Source organism: Giraffa tippelskirchi, chromosome 9, assembly GCF_054371585.1.
Source record: "Giraffa tippelskirchi isolate mGirTip1 chromosome 9, T2T-mGirTip1v1.2.pri, whole genome shotgun sequence".
NCBI classification, from domain to species: domain Eukaryota; kingdom Metazoa; phylum Chordata; class Mammalia; order Artiodactyla; family Giraffidae; genus Giraffa; species Giraffa tippelskirchi.
In genome coordinates this window covers 5,243,546-5,267,081 of record NC_137283.1, presented here as the reverse complement: position 1 = coordinate 5,267,081, position 23,536 = coordinate 5,243,546, and the positions used below count along the sequence as shown (strand labels likewise).

At 41.3% G+C, this 23,536-nt stretch overlaps 1 protein-coding gene across 25 annotated transcripts in view; it reads left to right on the top strand.

Moving 5' to 3' along the window:
* Positions 1 to 23,536, top strand: part of GADL1 (glutamate decarboxylase like 1) — a 647,456-nt gene that overhangs the window by 443,651 nt on the left and 180,269 nt on the right. For 2 of the 25 annotated variants that reach the window (XM_081527039.1, XM_081527033.1), the window contains exon 1: positions 14,300 to 14,623. The exons of 22 other annotated variants lie outside the window; for them this stretch is intronic. Coding sequence is in view for 1 of the 3 variants with exons in the window: in XM_081527020.1 (XP_081383146.1) it covers positions 16,151 to 16,196 (46 nt within the window). In the remaining 2 variants the exon portion in view is untranslated. Of the gene's footprint in view, positions 1 to 14,299; positions 14,624 to 16,089; positions 16,197 to 23,536 lie in introns of those variants that run through there. One more of the 25 variants, XM_081527020.1, reaches the window with a different exon arrangement.

Here is a 23,536-nt window from a genome sequence, read left to right as displayed (position 1 = left end):
TGCTAGGCTGAACTACAAGCACTGGCTTCTCTAAGCCTCACTAGCAAGGAGAACTATTATTGTCTACTTTTATTATAATTAGAATTTTTAAAAAATAAAACTGAGGCTCTGGGAGGGTGACTGTCAGCAGTGAGTGTTCAATCCATTCCCCTAACACCTAACCCAGGGTGTTAGGTTCTCTCCTACTGGACCACAATGTTGAATGTCCACAGGTGGAATGCTGGAGAGACCCTTGGAAGGTGGCGCTAACCTCACTGAAGTGACCGGAGCATTCTTCCCTTTTCCTTTGGGTGGGAAAGATGGGAGGGAAGACCATGGGTATTCAGAGAGCTGGCAGTAGCAGCTCCCTCTCTCCCTCTGGCCAGGGTCGGGACCTGTGCTTTGCCCCGGGGGCAGAAACCCTGTGGTTGCTAGAAATGAAGCACAGCTTTACCTTTCTGAGGGAGAGGCAGTGCCCCACGGGACACTCTCTGCAGCCCTTCTCTGGAGCAGGTGTGGCAGGGGTCCCGCTCTCTCAAGCTGCCCAAGATGGGTCCACATTACAAAGTGGTGCCCTGAGCTCTGCTCAATATTCTGTAACAACCTTAAATGGGAAAAGAATTTGTAAAAGAATGGATACACGTATATGCGTACCTGAACCACTTTGCTATACACTTGGAACTAACACAACATTGTTAATCAACTATACCCCAATATAAAATAAAATTTTTAAAAAGACCGTGCCCTGGGAGCAAGCGACCTGCAGTAGAGCAGAGCTGCTCCCTCTGGGGAACTGTGGGGACAGAGGAAGGAGAAGGAGGCACAGCAAACGCTCTGATGTGTAGTATCTCTCCATGCGCGATGAAAACTCCGTCTCTCGGTTTCTTCATCTGTAAAATAGGGATAAAGATATCCACTAGTGGAATTCCTGTGAGCATTTGCACTGGTATACAGAATGTCTGGCAGGTAGCAGGCTCTCCGTAAACTTATTATATTCAGAAAATTAGATATAAAGTTTAATGAGGTAATTAGAATCTGTTAGCAAAGTGCAACTTTCCAGAAAGATCGGGTTAGTGTGACATCCATTCAGCTATACCACACTAACAGGCACAGTCTACCTGCTAATGCGGGTAGTCTGCCAGATGTGTGATCAGCCACACACAGGGTGTGTAGGTGTGTGTGTGTGTGTGTGTGCATGCTTTGACTGCCGTGCCTTTGCAACTGGAGCTTTCATTTTGTGCAAAGAGTGAGGAGAAGTTAATTTATATATTAAAACAGAAAAATAAGTTAGGAGTCCCAGTGAATCATGGGAGAGTACTTTTCAGAAAGCAGGTTGCTCCTGGAGTTACCCTCCAGTTGACTTTGAAAACGTTGATTCTTGCTCAGTGATTTTTCTAGTGTATTGAATAATTTCATAAATACTGTTTTGTCTACATTGTAACACTTTTCAGAGTTTTTTTTTACAATTGTTTACATCTCTGTTTCTTACATAAAGTCCATGAGAGCATAGACCACATCTTTATATTTACTGAATCCCCAGCACCTAGCTTGGAGGCTTCCCTGGTGGCCCAGATGGTAAAGAATCTACCTGCAGTGCAGGGGACCTGGATTAAACCCCTGGGTCTGGAAGATCCCCTGGAGAAGGAAATGGCAACCCACTCCAGTATTCTTGGCTGAAGAATCTCATGGACAGAGGAGCCTGGGCAGGCTACAGTCCGTGGGGTCACAAAGAGTCAGACATGACTAAGTGACTAACACTTTCCAGTACCTAGCTAAGTGCCTGACACACAGTAGGTACGTATATTCAACATATATCTGTTGAATAAAGAAATGTGCGAATGAATAAGAAAGTGATGGGTGGTAACAATGTGTGATTCCTGAAATACATCAGTCCTTATTTTTGCATTTAAGCTTGAATTCATACTCACTTTTTCCTCCTCCAGGTTGTTTATAATTGTGAAAATTTTTAAGTATTTGCATGCCAAACAATAGGGTGTTAAAAACATTAATATTCCTTTGCTGGATGGCATAAATAAATTATGATAGGCTTTAAAATGCTATGTGATGGCATTCTGTTTTTGGAAAATCATTACCTGTTGCAAAAGGATCTAGGTGGAAAGGCAACAGGATTAATAGGTGTTGCCTCTGGATAGATGGAATAATAAATATTCCTTAATTTTTTTTGCTTGTTTATGTTTCTGATTCTTATGTAATGAACTTGCTTTCTTTTATAAGCAAGAAAAACGATACAAAGACTATGTACCATAAAACAATTGGGAAATTAGGTTTCACATAAATACATTACCATGTGTAAAATAGATCGCTAGTGGGAATATGCTCTGTAGCACAGGGAGCTCAGATCAGTACTCTGTGATGACCTAGGGGATGGGATGGGGGCAGGGAAGCTCAAGAGGGAGAGGATATATGAATACGTATAGCTGATTCACTTTGTTGTACAGCAGAAACTAATACAATATTGTAAAGTAATTATACTCCAATGAAAAAAATACCATAGACCATTTACACCGCATCACCTAATTCCCTGACACTGGACGCTTAAGTTGTTTTCTCAACTGACTTTCCAAATTTGTCTGCCCAACTCTTTTTGAACATTTAAATACTGGGTTTTGGCCTTTCAGGGTTACAAAGTAGCATAATTGATTTAAAGAGATGAGCAGTTGAAAAAGAAACTCAAAGTAGGAAAAAAAAACCAACTTAATGCCAATGACAGAAGATACTAATTTTCCAGCTTGTGGTATTGAATATATTGCTTTGCTGCAAATCATAGTTAACTTTCGGTCACCCCTGTGCCCTTGGCTTTCCTTCCTTTTGTGTGAAGACTGAGGCAGTTCATGAATACCTAATTAGTCAGCTCATGAATACCTAATTATCAGCTCATGAATATCTAGTTAGTCAGCGCTCCCTAGCTGTTTTGTGTCTGTACTTGAGGTGCTTTCACAGTGGCTGCCGTTAAGTATCCTTTCTTTGTTTGCAGAGTTAGTTCCAGGAAAAAGAACTTTATAAAGCATGGAAGGTGGTCTCTTTCCTTCCTTTGGGGGGGAAAAAGTCACCATTCTTTGGGAATAGAGCTGTGAATAAGTAACTTTTAACCTTATATATTTTTTTCTTTTTAAAATTGAGATAGTTGGTATATAACATTCTACTAAGTTTCACCTTAGTAATACATAATTTTTAAAGGTTATGCTCCATTTATAGTTATTATAAAATATTGACTATACTCCCTGTGTTGTACAATATATGTAAGTCCCCAACATATGAACCTTCAAATTCCAAACTTTCAAAGGTGCAAACCTGCATTGCATCACTCAGACATGAGTGAAACTGCAGCTTGCCCTCCGTCTCCTGTTGCTGACGATCCTTCAGTCTACCATCTCCCACCTCCTCTCCTTTCTCCAGTCAGTAACTCTTCTTGCCTGTTCATTGATGCCAGCCTGTGTGCCAGCTGCTGTACTATCCTACTCTACTTTTCAAGGCCCTGTACTGTAAGATTGAAAATGTTTTATTTATTTTTTGTGTTTGCTTTTTTATGTGTTACTTGTGTGAAAAGTAGTATAAACCTCTAGCCATTTGTGTTAGTTGGGGACCTAGTCTAAATTTGTTGGGGTTTTGAACAAATTGGACTTAAGAACACACTCGAAGAACAGAACTCATTCATACATAGGGGACTTACTGTATAGCTGTGGATTATTTATTTTATAGATAGTAGGTTGTCTCTCTTAGCACCCTCCTCCTGTCATGCCCCTCCCCCTCCCTCTTTCCACATGTGGCCACTAATTTGTTCTCTGTATTTGTGAGTCTGCTTTTTGTTATATTCACCAGCTTGTTTTATTTCTTGGATTCCACATGTAAGTTATATTATACAGTATTTGTCTTTCTCTGTCTGACTTATTTCACTCAACATAATGCCCTCAAAGTCCATCCACGTTGTTGCATATGTGCATATGGCAAAATCTCCTTCTTTTTTACGGCTTAATAGTGTTTCATTGTGTGGGTGTGGATTATATGTTATAACATCTTTATCTGTTCATCTGTTGATGGACACTTAGGTTGCCTTCATATTTTTTTAAGTATAAATTCAGACTATACACACTACTGGAGTATCTTTATTTTTTGGCCACATCACATGCAAGATCTTAGTTCCCCAATCAGAGATCAAACCTGTGCCCCCTGGAGTGGAAGTGGGGAGTCTTAATCACCGGACCAACAAGGAAGTCCCTGCTACTATATCTTGATTGTAAAGAGTGCTGCTGTGAACATTGGGGGGTGTGTGTCTTTTCAGAATAGTGTTTTCCTTAGTTTTGAATATATACCTGGGAGTGAAGTTTCATTATTTTTGCATGTATACCCAAAACTATGTATGGTACATCTGTTTTTAATTTTTTGAGAAACCTCCTTAACTGTTTCCATAGTGTTTGTACCAGTTTACATTCCTAACAACAGCGTAGGAGGGTTCCCTTTTTAAACTTTCCTCACCAACATTTGTTTCTGTTCTTTTTGCTTTATAGTCATTCTGACAGGTGTGAGGTGATAGCTTGTGTATTTTTTTTTTAATGTTTATTTATTTGGCTGCAGCATGTGGGATCTTCAGTTGCTCTGTGTGAACACTTAGTTGCAGCATGTAGCATCTAGTTCCCTGACCAAGGATTGTACCTGAGCCCCTGCATTGAGAGCACAGAGTCTTAGCTACTTGTCCACCAGGGAGGTCCCTCATGTGCTTTTAATTTGCATTTCTTTGATGATTAGTGATATTGAACCATCTGTATATATTCTTTGAAAAAGTGACTATTCAAGTCTTCTGCCCATTCTTTAGATGGGTTGTTTGTTTTTCTGATGTTGAGTTGTAGGAACTGTTTATATATTTTGGCTAATAACCCCTTACTGGGCATACCACTTGCAAATATTTTATTTCATTCAGTTAGGTGTCTTTTTGTTTTGTTGCTTGTTTCCTTTGCTATGCAAAGCTGTTAAGTTTAATTAGGTCTCATTTGTTTATTTTCCCTTTTATTTCCTTTGCTTTAGGAGATAGAGCCAAAAGATATTGTTACAATTTATGTCAAAGAGTGTTCCTCCCATGTTTTCTTCTAGGAGTTTTATGGTTTCTGGTCTTACATTTAGCTCTTTTATCCATTTTGAGTTTATTTTTTGTATGTAGTGTTAGAGAATGTTCCAATTTCATTATTTTACCTGTCGTTGTCTAGTTTTACCAAAACTACTTATTGAAGAGACTGTCTTTTCCCCATTGTAAATTCTTTCCTCTTTTGTCATGGATGAACTGACCACAGGTGCATGGGTTTATTTCTCAGCTTTCTGTCCTGCCAGTTGATTTGTATTTCTGTTTTTGTGCCAGTACCACACTGTTTTCATGCCTCTAGCTTTGTAGTAGTGTTAAATTAGGCAGTCTGATTCTTCCAGTTCTCAAGATTGTTTTGGCAAATCAAGGTCATTTGTGTCTCCATACAAAGTTTTAAATTATTTGTTCTAGTTCTGTGAAAAATGCCCTCGGTATTTTGATTGGGATTGTGTTGAATCTGTAGCTTGCCTTGGGTGGTATTGTCATTTTAATGTAGTATTGGAAGTCCTGGCCACAGCAAGCAGACAAAGCAGAAAAATAAATAAAAGGAATCCAGACTGGAAAGGAAGAAATAAAATTGTCACTGTTTGCACATGACATGATACTATACATAGAAAATCCTAAAGATTCTACCAGAAACCACTAGAACTCATCAATCAATTCAGTGAAGTTGCATGGTAGAAAATTAATATACCAAAATGTGTTGCATTTCTGTACACTAACAATGCACTCTCAGAAAGAAAAATTAAGGAAGCAATCTCATTTACAATCACATCAGAAAGGATAAAATAGTACACACTGCTATATTTAAAACAGTTAACTAACAAGGACTTACTGTGTAGCACAGGGAACCCTGTTTAATATTCTATAATAATCTAAATGGGAAAATAATTTGAAAATAAGTAGAAAAGATAAATAAGTAAAATAAAATTTAATAAAGAATAAAATACCTAGGAATTAACCTAAGAACCAAAAGCTAAAGACCTGTACTTGGAATACTATGAGACACTGATGACAGAAATTGAAGATGACACAAACAGATGAAGAGATACACCATGTTCATGGATTAGAAGAATTAATATTCTTAACATTTCATATTTATATACTTCACAGAAATCCTAATGATGCTTCTACAGTATCTCTGGGGACATCTGATATTGTTTCCTACATCTGATATTGTTTCCTTTATAATTCCCTTGGCTGCTTCAGGCTTCCAACTTAGGAGTGGGTCCTGGGCCTCTTTTTCCAGGATCTGCCAGCAGCACCCATCCATTTTCTCTTCCGTGTGGAACATGCTTTTTCAGTCTTGAAGGAAATCCCTGCCTCATTTCTGAGGTTCCCCCCCCCCACCCCCAGGCACTCTGATAACCTCACTGAGTATGGGGGACCCCCTTCCCTCCCTGTTATCCAGCACTGCTACATTCCTTCTCTGGAGGTCCTAACTCCTTCATTTGAGGATGGTACCCCTATCCATGAACTGTGGTAGCAGGGATAGGGAAAGGGGAAAATGCCTGAAGGGAGATAATGTCTCAGACACAGAAGCCCTCCCATTAAATTTGCTCCGGCACTCATGGATCCAGCTCAGTCCTTCTCTATCCTCCTCACTTTACTTTCACCTTGAGCTTCTAATGAGTCCTGAGAGACAAGAACATAATGATTGTTCTCCAGACTGTGTTGATTAGACTGCCTCCCAGATGGTGAGGGGCTGATTCAGTAGGACACCTAGCTGACATTTTGTACACTTGGAATCACCACCTAGATGAAGAAATATAATTTTGCCAGTGTCCTGGGGGTACATACATAGCCCTTTCCCTCCCCTATAGGAAACCATTACCCTGACTTTTATGGGGTTCTCGACGCAAGAATACTGAAGTGGTTTGCCATTCCCTTCTCCAGTGGACCACGATTTGTCAGAACTTTCCACCATGACCTGTCCATCTTGGGTTGCTCTACACAGAAGGAAATGGCAAACCACTCAGTACTCTTGCATTGAGAACCCCATAAATAGTATGAAAAGGCAAAAAGATAGGACACTGAAAGATGAACTCCCCAGGTCGGTAGGTGCCCAATACGGTATTGGAGAAGAGTGGAGAAATAGCTTAAGAAAGAATGAAGAGGCTGAGCCAAAGTGAAAACAATGCCCAGTTGTGGATGTGAGGTGATGAAAGTAAAATCTAATGCTGTAGAGAACGATATTGCATAGGAATCTGGAATGTTAGGTCCTTGAATCAAGCTAAATTGGAAGTGGTCAAACAGGAGATGACAACAGTGAACATCAACATTTTAAGAATCAGTGAACTAAAATGGATTGGAATGGGGGAATTTAACTCAGATGGCCATTATATCTACTAATGTGGGCAAGAATCCCTTAGAAGAAATGGAGTAGCCATCATAGTCAACAAAAAAGTCTGAAATGCAGTACTTGGATGCAGTCTCAAAAACAACGGAATGATCTCTGTTCATTTCCAAGGCAAACCATTCAGTATCACAATAATCCAAGTCTATGCCCCAACCAGTAATACTGAAAAAGCGAAAGCTGAGTGGTTCTATGAAGACCTACAAGACTTTCTAGAACTAACACCAAAAAAAGATGTCCTTTTCATCATAGGGGACTGAAATGAAAAAGTAGGAAGTCAAGAGATACCTGGAATAACAGGCAAGTTTGGCGTTAGAGTACAAAATGAAGCAGAGCAAAGGCTAACAGAGTTTTGCCAAGAGAACACACTGGTCATAGCAAACACCCTCTTCCAACAAGACAAGAGAAGACTCTACACATGGACATCACCAGATGGCCAACACCAAAATCAGATTGATTATATTCTTTGCAGCCAAAGATGGAGAAGCTCCATTCAGTCAGCAAAAACAAGACTGGAAGCTGACTGTGGCTCAGATCAAGAACTCCTTATTGCCAAATTCAGAGTTAAATTGAAGAAAGTAGGGAAAACCACTAGACCATTCAGGTATGACTTAAATCAGCCCCTTAGGATTACACAGTGGAAGTGAGAAATAGATTCAAGGGATTAGAGCTGATAGATTGAGTGCCTGAAGAACTGTGGGTGGAGGTTGGCAACTCTGTGTGGGAGGCAGTGATCAAAACCATTCCCAAGAAGAAGCAATACAGAAAGGCAAAATGGCTGTCTGAGGAGACCTTACAAATAGCTGAGAAAAGAAGAGAAGCCAAAGGCAAAGGAGAAAAGGAAAGATATATCCATCTGAATGCAGAGTTCCAAAGAATAGCAAGGAGAGATAAGAAAGCCTTCCTCAGTGATCAGTGCAAAGAAATAGAGGAAAACAATAGAATGGGAAAGACTAAAGATCTCTTCAAGAAAATTAGAGGTACCAAGGGAACATTTTATGCAAAGATCAGCTCAATAAAAGACAGAAATGGTAAGGACCTAATAGAAGCAGAAGATATTAAGAGGAGGTGGCAAGAATACACAGAAGAACTATACAAGAAAAGATCTTAATGACCCAGATAACCACGATGGTGTGATCATTCACCTAGAGCCAGACATCCTGGAGTGTGAAGTCAATTGGGGCTTAGGAAGCATCACTGTGAACAAAGCAAGTGGAGGTGATGAAATTCCACTTGAGCTATTTCAAATCCTAAAAGATGATGCTGTGAAAGTGCTGCACTCAATATGCCAGCAAATTTGGAAAACTCAGCAGTGGCCACAGGACTGGAAAAGGTCAGTTTTTATTCCAATCCCAAAGAAAGGTAATGCTAAAGAATATACAAACTACTGCACAATTGCACTCATCTCACATGCTAGCAAAGTAATGTTCAAAATTCTCCAAGCCAGGCTTCAACAGTTTGTGAACTGAGAACTTCCAGATGTTCAAGCTGGATTTACAAAAGGCAGGGGAACCAGAAATCAAATGGCCAACATATGCTGGATCATAGAAAAAGCAAGAGAATTCCACAAAAATATCTGCTTCATTGACTATGCTAAAGCCTTTGACTATGTGGATCACAATAAACTGTGGAAAATTTTTAAAGATGTGGGAATACCAGACCACCTGACCTGCCTCCTGAGAAATCTCTATGCAGGTTAAGAAGCAACAGTTAAAAATACACATGGAACAACAGACTGGTTCCAAATTGGAAAAGGAGTACGTCAAGACTGTATATTGTCACCTTGCTTATTTAACTTATATGCAGAGTACATCATGAGAAACACCAGGCTGGATGAAGCACAAGCTGGAATCAAGACTGCCGGGAGAAATATCAATAACCTCAGATACGCAGATGACACCACCCTTATGGCAGAAAGTGAAGAGGAATTAAAGAGCCTCTTGATTAAAGTGAAAGAGGAGAGTGAAAAAGTTGGCTTAAAACTCAAAAAACTAAGATTGTGGCATCTGGTTGTATCACTTCATGGCAAATAGATGGGGAAACAATAGAAACAGTGATAGACTTTATTTTCTTGGGCTCCAAAATCAGTGCAGATAGTGACCACAGACATGAAATTAAAAGACACTTGCTCCTTGGAAGAAAAGCTATGACAGACCTAGACAGCATATTAAAAGCAGATATGTTACTTTGCTGACAAAGATCCGTATCGTCAAAGCTTTGGTTTTCCAGTAGTCATATATGGATGTGAGAATTGGACCATAAAGAAAGTTGAGTGCCAAAGAATTGATGCTTTTGAACTATGGTGTTGGAAAAGACTCTTGAAAGGCCCTTGGACAGTAAGGAGACCTAATCTGTCAATCCTAAAGGAAATCAATCCTGAATATTCATTGGTTGGACTGATGCTGAAGCTGAATATGTTGGCCACCTGATGCAAAGAATTGACTCATTGGAAAAGACCCTGATGCTGGGAAAGACTGAAGGCAGAAGGAGAGGGGGACAACAGAGGATGTGATGGTTGAATGGCATCAGTGACTTGATGGACGTGAGTTTGAGCAAGTTCTGGGAGTTGGTGAAGGACAGGGAAGCCTGGCGTGCTGCAGGCCATGAGGTCGCAATGAGTCAAACATGACTGAGTGAGTGAACTGAACTGAACTGACCCTAACATTTGTATTTCATAATTTAACCAACCAAATATGCATTCCTAGACCTAATAATTTAGTCCTATTTTTAAAATTATGATAGGTCTTTTAATATATAGATTTACTATCCTGACCTTTTCTATTCAAATAATTTATCTGTTGAAGAACTTGGGCCATTTGGTCTACATAATTCTCTGCAATCTGGATTTTACTGCTTTTGTGCTAATGATTTAACATTTTCTTTGAAGATTGCCTGCTTTGAACTCTGGTTTGTGCCTCCCTAGCCCTTCCTCTTTCTCAGTCCTTTTGGCTAAATTACACTTTTTAGTCTGATCCTTAAATTCTGGAGACAACCATGAAATCATTCTATCTATTAGGATTTTTATTATAATATTAGGCAATAAAACATTTAATTAAGTTTCTCCTATTCAGCTCCTCAGTTCTTTCATGAACTTCATTAAACATTATAATGAGTTGGCTGAAAAATGATGCTCTCATTTACTAATTATTTCAAATAGTAGTAACTTGGGTGTATTATGGGGCAGTTTTTATAAACTCTTGTACACTGTTGTTTAGACTCTAAAATGGTATAACTGCTATGAAAAGCAGTGTGGAGGTTTCTTAAGAAATGAACCATGAAACCACCATATAAGTGCTAGTAAAGAGGAGCCTGGCAGGCTACTGTCCATGGGGTTGCAAGAGTCGGACACGACTTAGCAAGTAAACCACAAAACCACCACAATTCCACTGCTGAGTAAATATCCCAAATAATTGAAAAGAGAGTGTTAAAGAGACGCCCATGTTTACAACAGCAGTATTCATAGTAGGCAAGCAGGAGGAAGAAAACCAAATGTGCATTGATGGATAGATGGATATACTAAATATGGTATATGCATTCAATGGAATATTATTTAGCCTTAAAAATGATAGATGTACTGTCATGTGCTCCAGCAGGTATGGACCCCAAGGGCATCATGCTAAGTGAAAGAAGACAAAATACTGTGTAATTCCACTTATATAAAGCTGGGAGTAGAATGCTTGCTGTTAGGAGCAGGGGGAATAGAGGAAGTGGAAAGTGTTTGATGGGTATAGAGTTTCAGTTTTGCAAGGTAAAAATTATGGAGATCTGTTTCATAACAATGTGAATATACTTAACATCGTGAACTGTATTGTTACAATGGTTAAGGCGGTAAATTTTATGCTATGTGTTTTTGTTTTTTTTACCACAATAAAAATGGAATACCCAGTGTAAAAACAAGCAAAAAGACTTTTAAGGATAGAAAAATTCATAAAATAATTTAAGAACTCACTTACCTCCGTGAACGATTTAACCTTCTTTGTGTATTTCGTGTTGCCATTATGAGCACTGAATATTATTATATTCTCAGGAGTTGAGAGGTGTCCATCTGTTTCTTTGTCCCTTCATTGAATGATGTCAGATTGCTTCTCTTGAATTCTTTTCTCTTCTGTCCTGTTGCTGTTTCCCTCTTCATGGTGTTTTCCGTGAGTGTCAGCTTTTTTTCTTTCTCTTAATTCTAGTAGCATTTTAAATCACCATTTGGTGCACTTAAGTCCAGTTCATTGTTTTTAACAAGTTTGGCAATTATCTCATCTTGCTTCTTTTAGCTTACAGGACGTTGAAATTGTCTAGGATATAAGGTAGTTTGCCTCTGAATGAGGTACGAAGAGGACTATAAGTGAAGTTTATAAATACCTGTTACACTGACATTGTTCTATATATTTATTTTGCATTCCTAGTATTGTTAGGTACTTCTGGATGGTTGATGTTGCTAGATAAGAAGCTTCCATATAGAGTGCTTTTCTATTTGGAAAAATATTTTTGTGTAAACATATGCATGAATAATTATAGTTCATGCTTATAGTTTGAAGAAACTGATAACATTGCTCAGTAGATGACATAGGTAAACAGAATTGGCCAGTAAGTCTCAGTTTAAGGGAAGGTTATAGCTTTACTCCCTGTTCTGCACTGGGAGTATGCCTGACTTCCAGCCCTTAGGGCAACTCCTGCTTGTTCTTGCCTTACTCCGTTGATACTACTCCCGTCAGCTGTCCAACTGATGCTGAAAACGACTCCCGAGCCCTAGTACTGAAATTGAATCTCAGAGTCAGAGTGCTGGGTGAAGTAGAAAAGAATTGCTTTATTGCTTTGCCAGACAAAGGGGAGACACAGAGGGCTCCTGTCCTTGACGGCTGTATCCCAACCCCGGGGGTATTTGGTGAGAAGTTGCCTAGCAGTGGCACGAGGCTGGCGTAGCTGATGAGATCCAGGTGTGCACAGAGTCTGTACCCCTTTAATCCAGCCTCAGGCAGGCTTCTCCGGAAAGAAAAATGCTGATATCTTGCATTTGTTGGGAGTTTAGTTCTATAAACCAAACTACCAGGGCTTCCCTGGTGACTCAGACAGTAAAGTGTCTGCCTGCAGTGTGGGAGAACCGGAAGATTCTCTGGAGACGGAAATGGCAACCCACTCCGGTACTCCTGCCTGGAAAATTCCATGGATGGAGGAGGTTGGTAGGCTACAGTCCATGGGGTCGTGAAGAGTCAACACGACTGAGTGACCTGACTTTCTTTCTTTCTTTTAGTTCTATAAAGAACTTAAACGTATCTTGTTATGTGTATCCCACGAGGCGAACCAGGACCATACCCCAAGGCTACGCTATTGTTTCTTGATTATTCCTCCCTTGTCTCTGCATCCCCTCCCTGCCCTGATTAACAACTGTTCAGCTCTGTCCTTTGTAACTTAGGGAAGGTCATGGAAACTGGAGTCTGTTCCCTACAAACAAGGCACGAGGGAGACCTAGAAAGGTTTCTGTGCCCAGGAACCCCACAGGGCCCTGTTTGGTTTCACTACTAAGAAGTCTGTAGTATAGCTTTCCAGAGGCTGGGCAAGTGTGCTGGCTGCACTCTTTTTTTGCATTGCACATGATTTTGTAAGAGCTTTCTTCAGGTATGATTTATATATCATTAAATTCTCCTGTTTGTGCAATTCAATTCATTTTTAATAAATATACAGAACTGTTTCCCAGTTGGCTCAGTGGTAAAGAATCTGCCTGCCGGAGACACAGGCTTGATCCCTGGGTTGGAAAGATCCACCGGAAAAGGAATTGGCAACCTGCTGCCATATTCTTGCTGGGAAATTCCATGGACAGAGAAGCCTGGCAATTATGAAGATTGTGGTGGTGGTGGTTTAGTCCGACTCTTGCAACCCTGTGGACTGTAGCCCACCAGGCTTCTCTGTCCATGGGATTTCCCAGGCAAGAATACGAGAGCGGGTTGCCATTTCCTTCTCCAGGGGATCTTCCCAACCCAGGGATCCATCCTGTGTTTCCTGCATTGCAGGTGGTCTTCTGCATTGCAGGCAGATTCTTTACTGCTGAGCCACCGGGAATTCCCTGTTATGTAGATATTGCGGTCAAAGTAAGTGTTTCAAAGCAAAACAATAGTTTTGCAAGACAGACTATTGCCTTCACATAGGACTTTCTAAATTTTTTTATTTCCCTTTGAGCGTGTCCTGCTACACCTAGAAGACAAACTCAAGGAATTTTGTTCATAGTCCAGAAGAAGAAGATTCCTTTGTGCACCTTTAATGGTTAGCTATAAATTCAGTTCAGTCGCTCAGTCATATCCGACTCTTTGTGACCCCATGGACTGCAGCATGCCAGGCTTCCCTGCCCAACACCAACTCCCAGAGCTTGCTCAAACTCAGGTCCATCGAGTCGGTGATGCCATCCCACCATCTCATTCTCTGTCATTCCCTTCTCCTCCTGCCCTCAATATCTCCCAAAAGCTAGGGTCAAATAAGAGAATGTTTAGTGTAAAAAATATCAATGAAAGGGAAATTCCCTGGTAGTCCAGTGGTTAAAACTCACTTCCAGTGCAGAGAGTGGGGGTTCGACCCTTGATTGGGGAACCTGGATCTCATGTGCCGAGCGGTGTGGCAAAAAAATAAATAAATAAAAAATAAGACCCACTGGGAATTTTAAAAAATGTCAGTGAAAAGTCTCCACTTCAGACATGAAAAGATAATGGAGACAGAAAAAGTAATTGAGGCAAGACATACCAGGACTGAAAAATTTGTCTCCATTTCTCATTGCCTGAGATCAAAGCCAAGGGGTCATGAGGAACAGTAGCCCATTGACCTCCTAATTCAATGGAAGGTGAAAGTGAAAGTCACTCAGTCATGTCCCAACTCTTTGTGATGCCATGGACTATACAGTCCATGGAATTTTCCAGGCCAGAATAGTGGAGTGGGTAACCTTTCCCTTCTCCAGGGGATCTTCCCAACCCAGGGATCAAACCCAGGTCTCCCACATTGCAGATGGATCTTTACCAGCTGAGTCACAAGGGAAGTCCAATTTAATGGAAGCACTGATGATAACAACAGCCATCTTTACCGAGTTCTCTTGGATGAGGCCACCTTGCAGCTTCTTCAGAGCAAAGAAGTGATGGCTCTCTGAAGACAGAGAGAGAGAGGCTGAACTTAGTGCTTCAGGGGATGGAAGTCACTCAGAAACACCCTCTAGTCCTCAGAGGAAGGTAGGTGGATGGAGCACCCTTGATTCTTGCGAGGATCTCTCTCTGATGAGGCTGAAGGCAGCAACAGTGGGGCAGATAGACCTGCTTTATTAGGGAGCTGATGAAGAACACAGTATAAGTCTGGAGGGGTTGACATCATTGCCCACAGCCAAGATGAGTCCACCTAAGTGAGGGAACACCCCTAGTATCTGACCAAGATGAGGCAGAAGAGACCGCAGTATGCCTCAGCCGTGACTGCCAGGAGGGAGAGGAGTAGAGACGCAGACAGGTGAGACTGCCAGAGACAAAGTGCCAGGGGTTGCCCCGTGGATGCCAGGACTCCACTGAGCTCTTCCATTCTGAAGCTGAGTAACGTCTGCTTCCTCCACGTGTATCTAGAAGCCTTCAAAAAGGCTTGGAGACAGGGGAGGGGGAATCTGGGCGATCAAGCATTTTTATTGAACATTGTAAAAGTGGCGCATTGCCTAAATGGACTGTTTATCATCACTGACCAAATTTTAACCAGACTGGATTAAGTAGTGGAAATTTTGTCACCTCTTTCCATCAGTGGAGATTCATGAGGAGATAACATCAATTAGAGACCAAAATAAAGATACAGGCAGACTTTGTTTCATTATACTTTGCTTGTTTGCACTTCCCAGATACTGTGTTTTTTACAGCTGAAGATTTGGGGCAACCTTCTGTTGAACAAGTCTGTTGGCACCATTTTTCCAACAGCATTTGCTCACATCATGTCTCTGTGTCACATTTTGGTAACTCTCACAATATTTCAAGTTTTCCTGTTATTATTATTATATGTTTTAAGGTGACCTATGGTTAATGGCCTTTAACATTACTATTGTAATTGTTTTTTGGCACCAGGAACCATGCCCATGTAAGACGGCAAATTTAATCAATAAATGTGTGAGTTCTGACAGCTCCATCACCCAGCCGTTCCCCATCTTTCTCCCTCTCCTCAGGCCTTCCTATTCCCTGAGACAGCAATGTTGAAATTAGACTATTAATAACCCTACAATGGCCTCTAAGTGTTCAAGTGAAAGGAAGAGTCCCAAGTCTTTCACTTTAAATCAAAAGCTAAAAATGATCAACCTTATTGAGGAAAGCATGCATCAAGATAGGTTAAAAGCTAGGCCTCTTACACCAAACAGCCAACTTGTGAATGCAAAGGAAATGTTCTTGAAGAAAGTTAAAAATGCTATTCAGTGAACAAGAAAGAGAAACAGCCTTTGTGCTGATATGGAGAAGATTTGAGTGGTCTGGAAAGAAAATCTGGCCAGACACAACATTCCTTTAAGCCAATACCTAATCCAGAGCCAGGCCCTGCTGCTGCTAAGTCGCTTCAGTCGTGTCCGACTCGGTGCGACCCCATAGACGGCAGCCCACCAGGCTCCACCGTCCCTGGGATTCTCCAGGCAAGAACACTGGAGTGGGTTGCCAATTCCTTCTCCAACTCTCCTCAATTCTAGGAAGGCTGAGAGAGGTGAGGAGGCTGCAGAAGAAAACTTTGAAGCCAGCAGAGGTTGGTTCATGAGGTTGAAGGGAAGAAGCCGTCTCCATAGCATCAAAGTGCAAGGTGAGGCAGCAGGTGCTGATGTAGAAGCTTCTGTAACTTACCCAGAAGGTCTACATAAGATAATTAATAAGCAGCTACGCTAAACAATAGATTTTCAATGTGGATGAAACAGCCTTCTATTAGAAGAACTTTCATGACTAGAGAGAAGTCAATACCTGGCTTCAGTGCTTCAAAGGACAGGCTGATTTCTCTTGTTAGGGGCTAATGCAACTAACTCGGTGACTTTAAGTTGAAATCAATGCTGATTTCCCACTTTGAAAGTCCTAAGGTCCTTAAGACTTATGCTAAATCTGCCCTGCCTGTGCTCTGTAAATGGAAGAGCAAAGCCTGCATGAGACCACATCTGTTGCCAACACGGTTTACTCAACAGTTTAAACTCACTGTTGATCTATTGCTCAGGAAAAAAAAAAAAAATTCCTTTCCAAATATTTACTGCTTGTTGACAAGGCACCTGGACACTCAAGACTGCTGATGAAGATGTATTAATACAAAGAGGTTAATGCTGTTTTAATGCTTGGTAAATAATATAACACCTATTCTGTAGCCCATGGGTCATTTTGACCTTCAAGTTTTATTATTTAAGAAATAGATTTAGTAAGGCTATAGCTGGCATAGATAATGACTCTGATAAATCTGGGAAAAGTCCATTAAAAAAATAAAAAGAAAAAGAAACCTTTGGAAAGGATTCACTTCAGATGCCATGAAGAATATTCATGTTTCATAGAAAGAGGGCAATACACCAACAGGACTTTGAAAGAAGCTGATTCCAACTCTCATGGATGACTTTGAGGGGTTCAAGCCTTCAGTGGAGGAAGTAACTGCAGATGTGGTGGAAGTACCAAGAGAACTAGAATTAGAAGTGGAACCTGAAGATGAAACTTAATTTTTGCATTCACATGACAAAATTTGGACTGCAAGGAGATCCAACCAGCCAATCATAAAGGAAATAAATCTTCAATATTCATTGGAAGGACTGATGCTAAAGCTGAAGCCCCAATACTTTGGCCACCTGACGTGAAGAGCTGACTCACTAGAACAGACCCTGATACTGGGAAAGATTGAAGGCAGGAGGAGAAGGGGACAACATAGAATGAGATGGTTGGATGGCATCACCAACTCAATGGACATGAGTTTGAGCAAGCTCTGGGAGATGATGAAGGACAGGGAAGCCTGGCATGTTGCAGTCCACAGGGTTGCAAAGAGTTGGACACGACTGAGCGACTGAGCAGCAATGATAAAACTTGGACAGATAAGTTGTTTTTTATGAATGGGCAAAGAAAGTGATTTCTTGAGATGGAGTCTACTATTGGTGAAGATGCTGTGAAGCTTGTTTAAATGACAAAAGATTTAGAGTAAATTTAGTTGGGGGTTTGAGAGGCTTGCCAGCAAATTTGGAAAACTCAGCTGTGGCCACAGGACTGGAAGACGTCAGTCTTCGTTCCAATCCCAAAGAAAGGCAATGCCAAAGAATGCTCAAACTACCGCACAATTGCACTCATCTCACATGCTAGTAAAGTAATGCTCAAAATTCTCCAAGCCAGGCTTCAGCAATACGTGAACCGTGAACTTCCAGATGTTCAAGCTGCTTTTAGAAAAGGCAGAGGAACCAGAGATCAAATTGCCAACATCCGCTGGATCATTGAAAAAGCAAGAGAGTTCCAGAAAAACATCTATTTCTGCTTTATTGACTATGCCAAAGCCTTTGACTGTGTGGATCACAATAAACTGTGGAAAATTCTGAAAGCGATGGGAATACCAGACCATCTGACCTGTCTCTTGAGAAAGCTGTATGCAGGTCAGGAAGCAACAGTTCGAACTGGATATGGAACAACAGACTGGTTCCAAATAGGAAAAGGAGTATGTCAAGCCTGTATATTGTCACCCTGCTTATTTAACTTATATGCAGAGTACTTCATGAGAAACGCTGGGCTGGAAGAAACAAAAGCTGGAATCAAGATTGCTGGGAGAAATATCAATAACCTCAGATATGCGGATGACACCACCCTTATGGCAGAAAGTGAAGAAGAACTAAAGAGCCTCTTGATGAAGGTGAAAGAGGAGAGTGAAAAAGTTGGCTTAAAGCTCAACGTTCAGAAAACTAAGATCATGGCATCTGGTCCCATCACTTCATGGGAAATAGATGGGGAAACAGTGGAAACAGTGTCAGACTTTATTTTTTTGGGCTCCAAAATCACTGCTGATGGTGATTGCAGCCATGAAATTAAAAGACGCTAACTCCTTGGAAGGAAGGTTATGGCCAACCTAGATAGCATATTTAAAAGCAGAGACATTACTTTGCCAACAAAAGTCCATCTAGTCAAGGCTATGGTTTTTCCAGTAGTCATGTATGGATGTGAGAGTTGGACGGTGAAGAAAGCTGAGCGCCGAAGAATTGATGCTTTTGAACTGTGGTGTTGGAGAAGACTCTTGAGAGTCCCTTGGACTGCAAGGAGATCCAATCAATCCATCCTAAAAGAGATCAATCCTGGGTGTTCATTGGAAGGACTGATGTTGAAGCTGAAACTCCGATACTTTGGCCACCTCATGCGAAGGGTTGACTCATTGGAAAAGACCCTAATGCTGGGTAGGATTGGGGGCGGGAGGAGAAGGGGACGACAGAGGATGAGATGGTTGGATGGCATCACCGACTCGATGGACATGGGTTTGGGTAGACTCTGGGAGTTGGTGATGGACAGAGAGGCCTGGCGTGCTGCAATTCATGGGGTTGCAAAGAGTCGGACACGACTGAGCGACTGAACTGAACTGAGAGGCTTGACTCCAGTTTTGAAAGAAGTTCTCCTGAGGGTCAAATGCTGTCAAATAGCATTGCATGCTGCTGAGAAATTGTTTGTGAAAGGAAGAGTCAGTGACTGTAGCAAGCTTCATTGTTGTCTTATTTTAAGAAATTGCCACAGTCACACCAACCTTCAGCAGTCACCACTCTGATCAGTCAGCAGCCATCAACGTCAAGGCCAGCAAAAAGATTTTGACTTACTGAAGGCTCAGATATTGGTTAGCATTTTTTAGCAATCAAGTATTTTTTTAGTTAAGGTGTATGTATTTTTTTTTTTAGAGATAATGCTGTTGACTACTTAATAGCCTAGAGTGTAGGGTAAACATGATTTTTATACACACTGTGAAACCAAATAATTCACATAACTTGCTTTAATATTTATTTTATTGTAGTGATCTAGAACTGAACCAGCAATATCTCCAAAGTGTGTCAGTACAGCATTTTTCTCAGTATACCTGAGTGTCATAAATGTCATTGTGCCACAGACACCCTTGAAACTAAACCGGCTGCTTCAGCCACTGCCCTTGACATCAGCACTGTTTGGGGGGAGTACAGTTGCCAAAGATAAATGTGTGTGAAGGGTCTGCTGATGAAGAATCCCATGACAAGAGGCTTAGTAGTTAAGCTCTCCACTTTTTAAAGATGGAAAAGCAATGGCAGTCAGATGTCATTCAGTCATATTGTAATTTGAAGCCGAAGTGTTCCATCATACACTCATGCCTACGGACTCTAAGCAAAACAGTATAGCGAGGCTTTTGAGATGAAACAGGCTCTCCATCAGTTCCTTTCTTGAACCACAACCATGAAGGCCCTGAAACATTATAGGAATTCACAGTTTTGCAGATCATTTATGAGGACTGCTTTTAGAAATGCTGGAATGTGATTTATATTAATTATGTGAATAAGAATTTAATTTTAAAAAGGGCTCTAGCTATAGAGTTACTGACTGTTATTAACTGTTATTAATAACTGTTGCCTGGTGGCTCAGACAGTAAAGCATCTGCCTGCAACGTGGGAGACCTGGGTTCGATCCTTGGGTTGGGAAGATCCCCTGGAGAAGGAAATGGAAACCCACACCAGTACTGTTGCCTGGAAAATCCCATGGACAAAGGAGCCTGGTAGGCTACAGTCCATAAGATTGCAAAGAGTTGGACACGACTGAGTGAATTCTCTCTTCTATTGCCTATTAGAGTGGCAAGGCATCTTGTCGCCCACCATTTAACTGAAGGTATCATTTAACCATGGGGCTTCCCTGGTGGCTCAGAGGTAAGGAATCCACCTGCCAATGCAGGAGACATGGGTTTGATCCCTGGGTCAGGACAATTCCCTGGAGAAGGAAATGGCAACCCACTCCAGTATTCTTGCCTGGAGAATTCCATGGACAGAAGGAGCCTGGCAGTCTACAGTCCCTGGGGTTGCAAAAGAGTTGGACATGACTGATCGGCTAAACAACAATACCAGTCACTTAACCAGAGAAGTTCGAGTCCTGTTTCACAGCCACAGAAACTAGGTAGGGCTGGAGTTGGGTCTGGAACCCCCGGCCCCTCCCAAATTCCAGAGTGTTCTTTCTGTGCATAAGAAATCAACCCTGCAAAATACTGATTAAGTCAGAGTTAGATTTATGTTTCTTTCCACCAGCATCTGCCATGTCTTGGTGCAGCACTAAGAATTTCAGCATCCAGGAGCTTCTATATTGCAGAGCAACCATCTAAATTACTTGATGTCAGCAGGCTGTTGTTATATATTAAACTCGGTTTTGGCGATTTAGCTGTAGCATTGACAAATCTTAAATTTTCACACTCCATTTTTTGCCTCTTAAATACATGGCCTAATCCTCCCTTTGTATAAGTGCCTTGGCTGATAAGACTGTTCCCCACTCAGCACTCTGGATGCTGTGTTGTTTGACCTTCTAATACTTTGTATCAACTTACAAAATCAATAGAGCCTTAGTTGATATTTTATGACATATCTGTTCTTTCAGATCCTATATGGGCCAAAAAAATACATGCAAGGAATGTATTTACTTCATATGCATTTTCCTCATGGTATGTTCTGCTGTGCCATCAGCTCAGTTTTATTTTGGTACCTAATTTGTGTGAAGCAGTGATAAAGGAGAAAGAAAATCTATGAAAAATTGAATTTCCTAATATTCATCCATGGCCTTATTTTTCAAGGTGATGGCACAACAAAAGAGAATTTTAGAAAGTAATTGTGGAACATACATATGATGACAGTTTAGCCCAGAAGTGTTCAATACAGTTCGTCAGCTGAGCGGTTAATTGTTCTTCTATTGTTCCCCTTGTGTTAGTCCAGCCTCCCTGGCGAGAGTGGCTGCCTGGTTCAATGAAAAGAGAAGAGACACTGCAATCAATCATAGTTTAATGTCAGCACTGCTATTTACTATGCCAGCTACATGACCTCCATAAACTTAGTTAACCTCTTGGGTTCTCATTTCTATATTCGTAGAATTGGGTATGATACTTGCCTTATAAGATGGGATGAAGATCCATGCAGAGACATGTAGTATGAATACCTATTACAGTGTTTGTCTGGTCCACAGGCATTCAAAAAACAGCAGTCATTTGTTTTGATTTGGATTTTCCATAAGCAGTCCATGAGTCAAGGATGGGAGCGTAAGTAGTATCTTTGGAAGGTGGTCCCCACAGAGAACCCCTTATAAAGCGAGTTATTGCTTCAGGTAACTACAGTTTACTTCTGCTGGGTAACTAGAGCGTTGGTGAAGAATGTACACCCCAGAGTTATCCCATGTGAAGGACAGGAGAACTGGACGTCTGCACGTTAATTTCTATCAGTTGTTGGTTGAGGGATGCTGATATGGGTATTAATTTTTCAGAGCTTTGGCTTTGCCTTGTGAACAGACGATGTAGAAAGGTCGTAGGCAAAGGATGAAAGTAGAAATCTTGTAGGTTTTCCCTGGATGAGACACACCTGAAGAACCACATTACCAGGCTTTTGTTAACTGTGATTATGTTTTCTGACTGAGGACCTTTTGTTTTCCTAGATTCCTATCCCATAGTGGGTAGAAGTTACCTCATACCAGCTCATGATGGTGTTAAATATTCAAAAATATTGTAAGCCAATTTGTAAACTATTGATCCCTTGAAATTAGCTTGATGAAAGTCTTCATACTGTGAAAACAGGCACATGCTTTGAAGCAGGATCTTTTTTTTTTCCCGTAGATATAATTTAAAGTTTCCCTGGTGACTCAGAGGGGCTTCCCTGATAGCTCAGTTGGCAAAGAATCTGCCTGCAATGCAGGAGACCTCGGTTCGATTCCTGGGTTGGGAAGATCCCCTGGAAAAGAGAAAGGCTACCCACTCCAGTATTCTGGCCTGGAGAATTCCAGGGACTGTATTGTCAAAAAGAGTCGGACACGACTGAGCGACTAACACTTTCGCTTTAGTGACTCAGATGGTAAAGAATCTGCATGCAATGCAGGAAGGTCTGAGTTTGATCCCTGGCTTGGAAAGATCCCCTGGAGAAGGGAATGGCAACCCACTCCAGTATTCTTGCCTGGAGAATCCCATGGACAGAGGAGCCTGGTGGACTATAGTCCATGATGTCACAAAGTCAGACACAACTGAGCAACTAACACAACACAACAATTTTAGCAGCACTCCATTGTCCCCCAACCTTTTCTCTCAGGAGATGCAGAATAGGAATTAAAGAGAGCTGAGGTCAAATCTGAGTCTGACATCTTTTAGCTGTGAAGCCATGTCCTAACTTCTCTGAGCCTCAGTGTCTTTGTCTGTAAAATGGGCGTATCTGTAACTTCCACAGCTGTGATGAAGATTAAATGCAGTAACATGCTGTCTGTAAGATACACTATGGAACAAGGACTTCATTATTGAAATTAAGCCTTACGCAAATGTGAGAGGAGCTATGAAAGGAAAATTCCACAAGAAGGAGTTAGAGTCAGAGGAGAGTCACTAACCAGCTTCCCAAAGCACCATCAAGACTGGGTAGGTTAGAGTTCGCGGGACCCGTGAATGCAGGCATACAAAGTTGCCAAGGTGTGACTACTGTGAATGAAGCTGAAGCAATAAAGCTGTTTATCTGTGTAACTGCCATCTCAGGAGATGGAGAGCCGAGCATCTAGTGGAGAGGAGCAGAGAGTGAGACCAAGCTACCATGTGCTGTCAAGTCTGCAACTACCTTCACAGATCTCAGAGAGGCTGGGCTGCAAGTTCGCTTCTGCCCGAGTGCAGAGCCAAGAGCCACAAAGAATACTGGGTTAGGAAACCACCCCAGAGGCGGAATCAGGCCCCATTCAGTATACACAGTGTACAGCTTGCTAGAGTTCAGAACTACTATGGGCCAGCGCCTAGCTCTGGGCCTTGCCTTCTTTCCTGGTGTATCTCTGGTATTATCCCGTCCTTCTCACTATCGTGTATTATGTGTAATGTCTGATAACTTGTGTTTTAGCTTATGGGTCCCTGGACCAAGAGCTGCCTTGTCTGTCTGTCTATAGGCTTGATAAAGATCCTGAGATCCCAGACCGAAGACTGTTTCCATGAGATAAGAT